A 12,112-nucleotide genomic window follows, 5' to 3' on the forward strand; every position below is an offset into this window, starting at 1 on the left:
CCCGTGGCCCACCCGCCTCTGCGAGTCCTGCACGGTCCTCCCCGTGCTGCCTGGGCTCGTCCGTCGTCCCCGGTGTTCCCTCTCCCCGGGGCCCTTCCGCCGTCCCGCTGTGAGGGGGCCTCGTTACCGGGGTTTGCTCGGAGCCAGCGCGGGGCGTAGCCGGGCCTGTGCTTTGGTTTCATTCCTCCGATCCCCCTTCCCTTGTGCTTTCCCCGTCCGCGGCAACACCGGCTTCCTGGCCCGCTTGACAGTGTCTGCTTGAGGGCTGCGACTTGGGCAGTGTCCGTAGAGTTGCCAAGTTTGGCTTATTCTGTCCGATAAAAACCGCTGTCGTTATCTTGTGTTTGCCTTTAGGGCAAAAATGAAATTAGAATGTCGGTGACTTAGTATTTTGGTGATTTTGGACAGCGATTTGCTTTCTGACTTACAGAGGAAGCATCACTGTAATTGGTATTTATCTGATGCTTAAAAGGCTGTTAAAAAAAAAAAAGTTCAGCTTGTTGCCTTTTCAGTTGTCCTTTGTGAAATGATCACTTTACGTGAATTACTTTGCTGCTCTGCATGCTTTTTCTATTTTATGGAAGTTTCTTTTACCCTACAAAAGGTGGTTATTACAGAGTGAAAGCACTGTTCGATGCTTTTAAAATAATGTTGAAATCCATATTTATATATGCTTGAAAAGCTTTGTCTTGTCTTGCTGCTTATAAGAATCAATATTTAAAAACAGACCTTTTTTTAATGGTATGTAGACAGTATGCTGTTTGACTGCATGCAGTTTTACTTCCTAGCTGTGGGCTTTACTTAAGGTGCAGTTTCAGAATTAAACTGTTAAGGTATTCATTAAAGAAATACGATAACATGTGTCTGTCAAAGCCGTGCAAACTTTCTTGGTGCTCAGAACTAATATGTTACTTTCTAAACTTTCTGCAGTCATTAAGCTTGTTAGATTAATCCCTTGCGTTTTCTTCTCTTCTGCCTCTTCATCAAAATGAGCAAACAAAAGTGCTTTCAAGTGCTGTGTAACTTGGAGGAAATAAATATGAGTAAGCAGATGCAAACCTTTGATTTTGTGTTTGCCCTGCAAACTGTAACTATTTTTTCTCTGAGCAGTAAACCTGATGTTTCAAAGGAAGCATGTGGCAAGAGATAAAAAAATTACTACTACTGACCAATAAAATCTTTAAGGTTTATGTTATATGAAGAGATGACAGTAATCTTAAACTTCTAATTCTCGTTGTGAAAAAGTAGAAATCAAATGTCCTTGGTTTATTGTCTTTTACATATGTGGACAGATGTCTGTATATGATCTGTGTGCTTTTTGTTAAGATTGTGTCTATAAGTGATGTTTCTTCCTTGCGTTCCATGAACTTTTATAGTATACATCATATGTTTGTATTCACTATATTGTTTAAAAAGCAAACCAACTTGTAACTGGGATAAGTGTACAGTGACTGCAGTGGATTTTTTTTTTTTAAAGTGATTGATATGTGCTAGTTATCTAAAACCAACTTGCTTTGGTTTCGTGTTGGTGCTTGGAATAAAGTGAAGCTAGCCAGAAGTGGAGCTTGTGATAGATAGGTTTATTAAAGGAGAAATAGAAGCAATATATTGTTGAAATAGACTTGAGCTCTGTATGCAACATTTCTTTCTATAAGCTTCCAGTTTTGCTATTAGTGAGGCTTATGTAGTAGGTGGAAGAGGGAAGTAATTAAAATAAATTTCTGGTGAATCATCTGAAAGTTTTCTTAATTTGCGGGAAGGTTGTTCCTAACTGTTACGAAAATACACTGTCTTATATCTATGTATATCTTCCAGTTTATCCTGCAAATAACAAATGGTATTTGTTTGTCAAGATGAGTATGAACAATTGGTCTTAAAAGGGAACTTAAATGTATGGAACCAGTCACATGACTCATTTTGAGTGCCTTGTTATAGCTTCTGGATACAGAAGTCTTAATTTGTTGCTGTTTCACACTTGGGTTTCCTTTACAACACTGAATTTAAGGTTTGGGTTTTGGTTGTTGTTTATTTTGTTGTGTTGTGTTTTTTTTTTTTTTTTTGAAAGAGTGTCGTTACGTGGATGAACGTTCCAGGAACACTGCATGGAATAGTTATCCTAGTGAATGCGTCAGTGGGCAATGTGTATTATTTGGTTGTCATTTTTTAAGAGAATACTGTATTCGATAACCTAAGAAGCTCCCTTTGGTATTAGGTTCTTGTGTGACTGCAGACCCAAGCAGGACCTTCATACTGTGCATACTGAGGCCAGGGATCAGCTTTGGCTTCTCCTAGGTTGTCCCAGGAGACAGCGATGATGTGGGAGTGTGCAATATACCTGTGCTTGCAGGGCACCCCTTTATTCTGGGTTTACAGGGAGCAGGCAAATACTGCTGGCTTGGGAGTCTCCTTTCTAAAGGCCTTTCCTTAATATGTTTTTTTGATATTGCCTGAAGGACAAATCTGAACTTGGTTGTGTGGTGGTGATAAACCCCGTATGCAGTTGTGTGCAGTTCCTGCCCCGAGCTACTGCTAGGCTGTGTTAGAAGGGAATAATGTTGACTACAGAAAAGGAAAAGTAACTGAGGTTGTGTGGTGGTCCGTTAGTTTTGTGTTAATTTTTTTTCTTGAAGCTTTGATATGTATGTTCTCCCTTAGGATTTATCTAATAATTCAGCTAGATGAGAAGAAAGAACATGTGCGAACAGAAATGAGGATGAGAATGTGGAGAGCACATGGAAGTAGGTAGAGATGGAGACTGAGGAACAAGCAGGCAGGAGATCAGCTGAAGTTTTCTGAGTGAGGAAGGAGAAAAGGAAGATCATCTACATTGCTGCTCTCTGTGAAACACTCCACAAAACCAGTTAATAAAGCAGCCTGAGATATGTATTCCAACCTAGGTTGTCTGATGAGAATTCAGGCAAAAAAGGCCAAGGCGGCAGATGTTTCTCACTTCCTGGGCCTGTAGAAAGTGTGGGATGCATTTTATAAATGATTATTTTGACACAGCGGTGAACTGAAGAAGCTGCTGCCTCTGCAATACCTGTTCATTGCAAGTGTTTGGGTTGCCATGCAATGAACCTGATAGGCAAATTTCTCAAAGTTAAAAATAATACAGCAGAAGTGGTTATTTTTAACCTTGGTTGTTCTTCAGTACTGCTATGGCACAGCCACGCAGATGGTTGTATTTGCCTGACTTGGAAGGGACAGCTTCTTGCCTAGTCACCTCTGCTGGAGGACATCACCTCTGCTGGAGGGTATGCTTGTGAAGCTATAAAGGGGTGATTCTGTGTGTAGTGGGAATGGGTTTTTCTCATCACTGCAGAAAAGGAAAGAAAGGTAGTGCTAGAACAAGGCCTTAGGGAGGCTGGATTGTCCTTTACTTCCCCTCTGTAGTTGAAAGCGGTGTTTTGGGGGCTGAGGCCCTTCACCTTTAACTGTTCTGTCCCAACCAGTGTGAATAAAGTAGTATGGGTGATTCCTCTTTTGGGTCTTCTGCTGGTCTGTGTTGTTATGTGGGTATTCCTACAGTGAGGGCTGCTACTGATGAAAGATATGTCCGATCTGTAACTAGCAGAAATGTGGTCACATGCACAAGGTGAAGTGGTTAAAGTTTAATGTGTTTGTGATGTTTACTTGGGCGTTTTTAAACCTGGTAATGTAGATAGATGTGACTAACAGCTTACCAGAATGCTTTGCTTCCCCACCCGTTGTTGTTGTAAGCAAGAAAGGTTTATTGAACCGAGTGGTACAGTGATCAAATAATGTATTTCATGAAGCAGCATTTGGTGAGGTTACATGACTTAATGTGGTGTTGGCCCTGGAACTGACTGCCAATTTGTTTCATACAGTCATGGTGTGAGCTGCATAGGGGAGCTGGTATAGTTTTGAAGAAGAATGTGTTTTGTAAGATTTTTCAACTAGACCGGCTGGCCTGAGTGAGAGGTTGCACGTTGCTGGGCTGGAAACAACCTTCTTGGGAATGGAGGGAAAATTCCTGAAGCTGGTGTTGGTGTTGAATGCTTCATCTTGTGAAACTGCAACTTCGAGTGTTCTGCATGAAGTGAAAAAGGCAGAGTTTTAGCACACATCTTCTGTTGCGTTTAGTAAGTGCTTATGAGGCAGATGAAGATTGAATTGGCTGGTACCATCTAGTTTTCAGAGGTTTGCCAAGTTTGGTGTTCTGCAAGGATATAATGGATTATTTGGTGTGCTTAACTCCATGCTAAAACTATGGCTTTTTTTTTAGTGACTTTCCCAGTCTTTTAAGGTAAATATTTTTATTGATTGCAGATGAATGTGTGAACAAAGAACACATGTATTTTTTCTCCCTCCTAGTCTAAACCTTTATTGGAATGCTAATGGATATATGACATGGAGTGCTTGAAGTGGCATTGTTGGTAATGCAGATGTAGTCATTATAAAATGTCTGTCATGTTCTGTAACATCGAAAGGAAATGGTAGATGTGTGTAAAAGTAGATAACTTCTTTGCTGTGGATTTTTTTCCAAGTTCCTGATACCACATTGACCACTGTCTGTATCGCAGCCACTTAATACTACCTACATGTTACTGCCTTTACTTGCCGCTGCATAATCTTTTTCTCATCTTTCTGCCTGCCCAGTTTTTGGTGCTCTTAAAATGAGCAACAATGTCATTGTACTATGGGACTGGGAAGTTAAGGAGGATACAGAGTAGTGTGGATTTAGAGGCAGCCTTTCTGAAAGGCAAAGCATTGAAAAAGGGAGGTGTCAATAAAGAATTGGATGTAGCTGCTTCCTCGGCAGCAGAGCTCTTTTATGAGCAGCTCACTTTAAAACTTGTTTTCACATGGAGGAATAGTTATTCTGCATTATGTTCAGATTCTGCTTCAGTTTAAGTAACCTCCGTATATAAACAGCATTTTTTTAGTATCTGCCAGACCACACAAGTTACTGCGAGAGCCATACAGCAGGTAGCTGTATTCTACTGTCTTCTACTTTGCAGGCTATGGCAGGTTAGCTGTATGCTGCTAGTTTGCAAAGTAAGCATGTGAGTTGTGGCAGCCTAAGCTCCTGCATTTTAAGGCTATAACATCTAATTTTCTCACTTCTGTGACTGTGTTATTAATTCAGGAAGATGAACCAGCTTACTGCTCATGCGAGCACCATTCCTGCTGTGTGGGAGGTGGTAGAAGTTTAGGGGGAAGAAAACAGCAGTTCCCCTTCAGACTGGATGCCTGACACATGTTTAATGTAGGGTAGCTGCTCATGCAACAGCAGTTACTGAGAAATAAGTTGCTGAGATGCTAATTACAAGGTGAAAGTATTTCCTGTTAACTTGTTTGTGGAATTTGGACTGTAACTGCTAGGTTGCTTTAAAACAGAACCGGTTTTGCAGTAAAGTGAAATGTTTGCAATAATGAGAATGCCTGGAGGAGTTGAATAGGGCTGTTCACCTGACTGAACTCCTCATTTTAGGATGTCTTTATCTCATTGCATGTTTCACAGCTGAATTACTTGCTACTTTTTGATGTACTGAGAATGCCCTTTCTTTTCTACCCATGTCCTCAGCAATGTGTGGTTTGTTGTTTGGTTTTTTTTTTGCCCGGTTTCATCTTGCATGTTCTAAATCCCATCCAGAGGGCAGATCTAGATCCAATTTAGTAGAGGTGTGACAGAGAAAGGACAGCAAGTCCCTGTGATTCTGGCTGGTAAATGGGAAAGAACAGTAAGGGAATTGAAAGCTTTAAAGCTTCTTATTGCCAGACTTTTTTATTTTTTAAATCCTTCCTCCTACTCCTTGTGTTTAGAGGATTCTTTTGGAAATGCCTGACACTAGGCAAGCTCAAGCCCATTGTTCACTGAACATGGATTACGTTAATCCTGTCATTCAGCTTTCCTCAAATGAACAGGTCCTGGTATTTTGTCAAAATAATACATAAAGTGGTAAAATAATGACTCACTTAGCAGTTGTTCTTGAATTTCTGCAAAAAATATTTGTGTTGCCTTTTAAAACTTAGTTGACTTTTTTCTCCATTATTTGAAGACATTTTAAAGAGTGGCAATTTTAAGTAATGTGTATGCATGTGGTTTAACCTATAAATAAGAGAGGGGTAAAAAGCTGTTTTACAGTCCTTCCTAACTACAGAAAGTATTTTCTGATGTCCTCAACTAATACCCAGCCTTGTTTTTTCCTGTTCTTTCAGTGATGATGCTATGAGGAAGGCTGGTGTTGCCCATAATAAATCCAGCAAAGATATGGAGAGTCATGTGTTCATGAAGGCCAAAACAAGGGTAAAGCATCTCTGTTTGTTTCCAGAAGTTAACTGGCATATCCAGAGAAGTTTGGAATGACCCGCAGAAGTAGCAAACCCAATGTACTTAGTAAACTGTCTCTGCTTACACACAGTTATGCATAAGTTTTAATTTATATGTGCTTTTTACCCTGAGGGGAGGTGAGGTGGTTTGCATCCAATATATGTATCAAACTGGACTTCAGTCCAAGACAGCTTTGCTAATGCTGCAGCATTTAATGCATATATGGGACGGCACTTAATTCTTACCCAAAGACTTGTGTGCAGTGAATTGCATAGAATTTACTTTATCTACAGTGTAACACCATTCTGTATGACCAGTTTGGTGGTCGGGAGAGACTAAGCTATCAATGAAAAGGCTGTGTCAAGAGTAAGTCCAGGGGAAGTGCTGTGGTCTCTGTGAAAGTCTGGTTATCGTGTACAATTCTAGACTCTACCGAAATGTAAACCTCTTTCCTGGAGCTGTATTATGAGAAGTTGGATACTGTTGCTGTCTCCAAACAAGCCACGTTTGAGATGGAACTTGGTGAAAATTTTATAATGCTGGTGTCACAAATTTATGCCTGCTGATGGCATCCTCAGTGGTGAGTTGGTAGTTGCATGGGCAGAAAGGTTATCTCAGCCCTGCACAGTTTCTCTTGCACATTATGAAGCAAACTAATAAAATGCTGCAAGGAATATTTGTCTTCTGACACTTCTATCATGTGTTAGTCCTTAAAGTGGTTAACGTACTTGTATTTGTAATACTAACTTAGCTTAAAAAAGTTCTTGTAGTATGAATGTGACATCATTCAAGGACTAAAGTCAGTCAGTGTACCAAGTAAGCAGTTTCAGTTCATAAGAAAAAGGAATTAGAGTGGATAAAAGTGGAAAATGGATGTACTGGTTTATAATTATGTTCGCATATTGTGGTCCTATTAGTGTGGCCGTCACAGGAGGAGGTTCTTTCCGGTGAATTTTGTGGTTTCTTGGCCTTCTTGTACCATTAACCACAATGACCCATTAGTAAAAATATTATCAGTTAATGAACAGACTATTCCTTGCAAGTGAACTGCTCTGAAAAGCCCACAGACATTGTAAAGTAAAATTTGTTATGTGAAGGAAGTATACTGAAGAACCAGAAAGTCATGGTTGCAGCGTTTTTATTTCCTATGCTAAATCTTCATTTTTCACCCTTAGGAGGAATATCTTTCTCTTGTGGCCAGACTTATTATCCATTTTCGAGATATTCGTAAGTAATTGTTTGGTTTTGTGTTTTTTGTTTTTTTTTTTTTTTTTTTTCCTCGGTAATGGGATTGCTCATCCCATCCTCCCAAAAAAAAGTGTATTTTAGGGTTTGTATGCATGGTTCTGCATGTGACTCTTCACAAGTTGCTGTAAAAATTTTCCTGTAATATACGTGCTTATTTTCTAAATACTGTTTCTTTTACACATTCATCTATAACTGAAAAGTCTTTGAGAAATTATTTAAACTACTTTTTCCACCTTCCTAGTTTTTTTCCTGTGTTTTTGCTCTGTTTTCATTGTTTATTTAGCATTCTGTTTACCAAATTGGCTTAGGTTAATGTATTTTGTTAGAACTACAGTGGACAGTAATTTTTTTTGTTATTTTGTAAATTATTATGTGAGTATATTTCTTGTAGAGAGTATGTCTGAAGGGCCAAATTTATGTGTGACAAGATTAACAAAGACAATTAATTGTTCTTCCTTTGCAGACAATAAGAAATCTCAAGCCTCGGTCAGTGGTAAGAGCTCCTTTTTTTTTTTTTTTTTTTTTTTTTTTTCCGCCCACCCTCCCCAACCCCCTGTAGAACAGCTTAGAATTCAGGGCTGTGGTGTACTAAGAAGGCGGCGGCTATGGATTCCCTGACTGGAATATTAAATGCTGTAGCAGGAAAGGAGAGGTGGCATGATAGTCTTGCAGTTATTTGGTGATGAGTTTGACAGGCTTGGAGAGTGTTTTGAACATAACACAGGAGACTTGTTTCCCGGTTTGTGCTTTTGTTAGCTCACAAGACTAAGATTCTTCAAAGAACAAGAGTGATTGAAGAGAATCTCTTGCTGAGCAGTCCAGGTTTCTCCCTGTTACCAGCCTTGGGTTCCTCAGTGTGTTGTATCAGAGGCAAGCTGGTGTACGCGCTCTTGCCAGTTGACTGAGGTTAGATCTGATCATGTGTTCTGCCTCTGTGCTAATTCTCGCAGCAGTGTATGTCAGGAACATAGCATGATCCTCTGTTTTTATCCCCCTGTAGGCTAAATATGCAATGTCTGTGATTGATGTCCAGCCTAGACAGTTGGAAATTATTTTATAAGTATTTTTAAGAGAGGATGTTGCTTTCTGTACCTGATTAATATTGCTTCTGCACCCCATGTTGTGTTTTGCCCTCTTGAATTGCCATTCCCTCTTTAACTTTTCTGTGTACCCAGAATTCCAGTTACGACAGCTGTCTTAAACAGCACTGAATTTATGAACTGCATAATAAATGTGATGTTATGGGGGAAACAGTATGTCAAAGTACTTCGTCTGGTCTGAGTGATGCTTCTCTGTGTTGACCTCAGGAGGAGGAGGCTAACTGGATCGACAGTGGCACTCTTTTCTTGGTTTTTGAGGTTACAAGCTGGATATCCTCATGGAGTTTTGTTGGCAGCTTGCTTTGACTTGCATATAAATTCAGAGGTGGCTGATAAGTTTGTTTTCTCTAATGTGTTTAGAATCTATTTGGAACTTTGCAAATCTGAAGCACTTTTAATAATCTTCACTCTATTTACAGAGAGGCAAAGATGTACTGGGAGTCTCTTACGGTCTCGGAGGCAGAACAGTGAATGTTAAATTCTCAGGGTACCGGGTCTAGTCATGTCGGAAGCTGACAGATCAGAGAGTGGATGATGGAGATCAGAGGATTTTGGGGAGGCAATTGCATGGCTGGCTGCATATTGGTAACTATTTTCTTTGTAGATCCAATGAATGCCCTGCAGAATCTGACTGGGGGTCCCCCGACAGGGGCGCCTGGAATGGGAATGGCTTCCCGAGCTCAAGGAGCACCAATGAGTGGGATGAGTGGCCTTGGCCCAATGGGACAACAGATGAGTCTCCCAGGGCAGCAGCCACCTCCTGGAACCTCGGGAATGGCCCCTCATGGTATGCCTGGTGTCTCTACAGCTACTCAGCAGAGTAAGTGGTCACTTGCCTCAACCACTGAAATTGTTAGATCAGCCTTTCAGTACATAACTATCTTTCATGAGGAAAGGGTGCTGAAGAGATTTCATACTTCTGGCTAAATCAGCCAAATGAACTGGAGGAAGAGTTGATTTCAAATAACTGCTAACTAATGGGATAAATGTCTTGCTTAGTATAGTGAGGAACAGTCTACCTGTTGTATGAGCAGATGCTTCTTTTGTCCTTCAAGATGTCAACTTCAGAACTTTGTTTTTGCAGAACTCCCCTATGTTTTCTATGCGTACAGTGCTTCCTGCTGGTGACCTCTGTGCATCTTTCCTCCTGCACATTTTTATGTTCTTTGCCTAGGTTGCTGACTCAATATAGGCAGTGAGAATGAAGATGTTGGTAGTAGGAAGTGTCATAAACTCTGCTGTTAATGTGCTTCCTCCATTTGAGGAAGCAAAAGTGTATGCTGCTAACGAAGAACATCAATGTACTTTAGGGATTATCTTCAATTATTATGAGTTATAGTGGGTAACTGTCTATTGCAATGTTTCAGTCTCATGTTTTAAGTACAGTCTACGTTCTTTTTAGCCCAACTTCAGCTTCAGCAGATAGCTCAGCAGCAACAGCAGCAGCAGCAACAATTCCAGCAGCAGCAGGTGGCTTTGCAGCAGCAGCAATTCCAGGCCCAGCAGTCAGCCATGCAACAACAGTTTCAGGTCCAGCAGCAGCAGGCAGCAGCAGCTGCAGCAGCCCAGCAGCAGCAGCAGCAACAACAGCAGTTGCAAGCCGTCCAGCAGCAGCAACAGCACATGCTGAAACTGCAAATGCAGCAGCAGCAAAACCAACAGCAGGTGATAACAATTACAGTGGCAATTGAGGTGGTCTGTGTTCAGTTACTTGTCAAGTTGGGCATGGCTTGCATGGATGTACTGAATATCAGCTCTGCTTGTTATTAACACATTTCCACTTTGGGCAGGACTTCAGTTTAGACTTGCAAGTTAATTGGCAAAAATGTATTACATCCCAGAGGAAAGGCTTAACAGTTGTTTGGTTGCTTTCTTCTGTCATAGCAATAGCGAACTAAAACCTTTGTCTCTTATAAACATCAGGATAGTCTTTAATTCTCGCAAGAACAGGGATGTGGGAAAAAACTAAAAGCACTTGTATTACTCTAGAAATAGTGGCTGTTTTTTCGGTGTGTAAATTGCACATTGCCACTTAAAAAAGTGTGTGCCAAGCACATCATATATTTGTGTCATCCTTAGGCACAAAAGGAGAAGAGGAAACTTCAGCTGTCATGCTCTTGTGCAGTTTCTGGTAAATAGTGGTGCTAGTGCAGGCTGATTACATTTGAAGAAGTGCTTCTGAACCCATTTGTACAGGGGAAGCTGATGGACTTCATCTTTGCTTTTGAAAACTGTTTTAGTAGCGAGACAAGCTTGTAATACTGAAACCACAGGATGTGCGCTATGTAGAGTTGAGATATATGAAGAGTGAGTGTGTAAAAAGTTTGGGCTTTCTCTTTGGACTTAAAACCTTAGCATGATGTATTAGAATTCTGTTTGCTCTTGGTTCATGCTGTAAAGATAAGGCTGCTATTGCATTGCTGGAAGCTTTAGCATCCTGGCTTTTCCTGCTTTTCAGATGCAGCAGCAACAGCAGCAGCAGCAACTACAGCGAATTGCCCAAATGCAGCAGCTGCAGGCAGCACAGGCTATGCAGGCACAACAGCAGCAGCAACAGCAGCAGCAACAACAGCAACAAATACCACAGCAACAGATACAGCAGCAGCCACCTCAACAAGTAATACAACAGCAGATGCAACAGATGCAGCAGCAGCAACAGCAGCAGCAACAACAACAACAGGTTGCTCAGGCACAACAGTCTCAGCTTCCACCACAGTCTCAGCCTCAACCCCAACCCATGGTATCTCAGCCACAGGCAATCTCGGGACAAATTCCTAGTCAGGTTATGCCTGTTACTCTTACGCCACAGCAGTTAAAAGCAATGCAGGTAAGGGTTAGTGACCCACTGATTATTGGTTCATTATGATCCTGTAGAGAAATAAAAACCAAAACTTGGACTTTTGCTAATAATGAAGTAGTAAAAAACATAGCTTATGAAGAGATCTGTAGTTAGCGTGTTATGAGTATGGAGAATTTAAGGGTTTATGTCTGGGCCTGCCAGTAGAGAACAGTTTTGTGTCTAAGAGTAGGACTTCAGAAATCTGTGAAAACCATTTATGCAACTGATACTTGCAGATAAATTCTTGTCTTACGCTTGAGTGGACAAGTAGAAAAAAATAAGAAACAACAAACTCTGGTTAAAGAAAAATAATCTGCGTGATGTTTGCTTTTCTAAGAGCATCAGCACGTGCTTTGAAGTGCCTAGTGCATGTGACTGGAGCCAGTGCTGGCTCTGCAGCATGCTGGCTTTGCTTCTGCTGCCATGTTCAGAGGTTTGGGACAAAGTTTAAGATACCAGTAGGTTCTGCCTTGAAGCGAATGTGAACAAGACAATAGTTTTACTCTGTTGAACCTCTTGCTGGGTCATACTTTTAATGGTGCAGCTTTTTGAACTGTTGCATTACAGTCAGTTTTTTCTGGGCTCCGTATGTGCTGTTGAGCAAAAGCCCAGATGTAATCCCAAGACCTG

At 40.9% G+C, this 12,112-nt stretch overlaps 1 protein-coding gene across 4 annotated transcripts in view; it reads left to right on the forward strand.

The window, feature by feature from the left end:
- Positions 1-12,112, forward strand: part of MED15 (mediator complex subunit 15) — a 29,023-nt gene that overhangs the window by 432 nt on the left and 16,479 nt on the right. For all 4 annotated transcript variants that reach the window (XM_075434898.1, XM_075434897.1, XM_075434896.1 and 1 more), the window contains exons 2-7: positions 6,184-6,271; positions 7,471-7,522; positions 8,007-8,036; positions 9,248-9,463; positions 10,046-10,308; positions 11,102-11,470. In XM_075434898.1, the coding sequence (XP_075291013.1) occupies positions 6,184-6,271; positions 7,471-7,522; positions 8,007-8,036; positions 9,248-9,463; positions 10,046-10,308; positions 11,102-11,470 (1,018 nt within the window). The remainder of the gene's footprint in view (positions 1-6,183; positions 6,272-7,470; positions 7,523-8,006; positions 8,037-9,247; positions 9,464-10,045; positions 10,309-11,101; positions 11,471-12,112) is intronic.

Source organism: Opisthocomus hoazin, chromosome 13 (genome assembly GCF_030867145.1).
Source record: "Opisthocomus hoazin isolate bOpiHoa1 chromosome 13, bOpiHoa1.hap1, whole genome shotgun sequence".
Lineage (NCBI taxonomy): Eukaryota > Metazoa > Chordata > Aves > Opisthocomiformes > Opisthocomidae > Opisthocomus > Opisthocomus hoazin.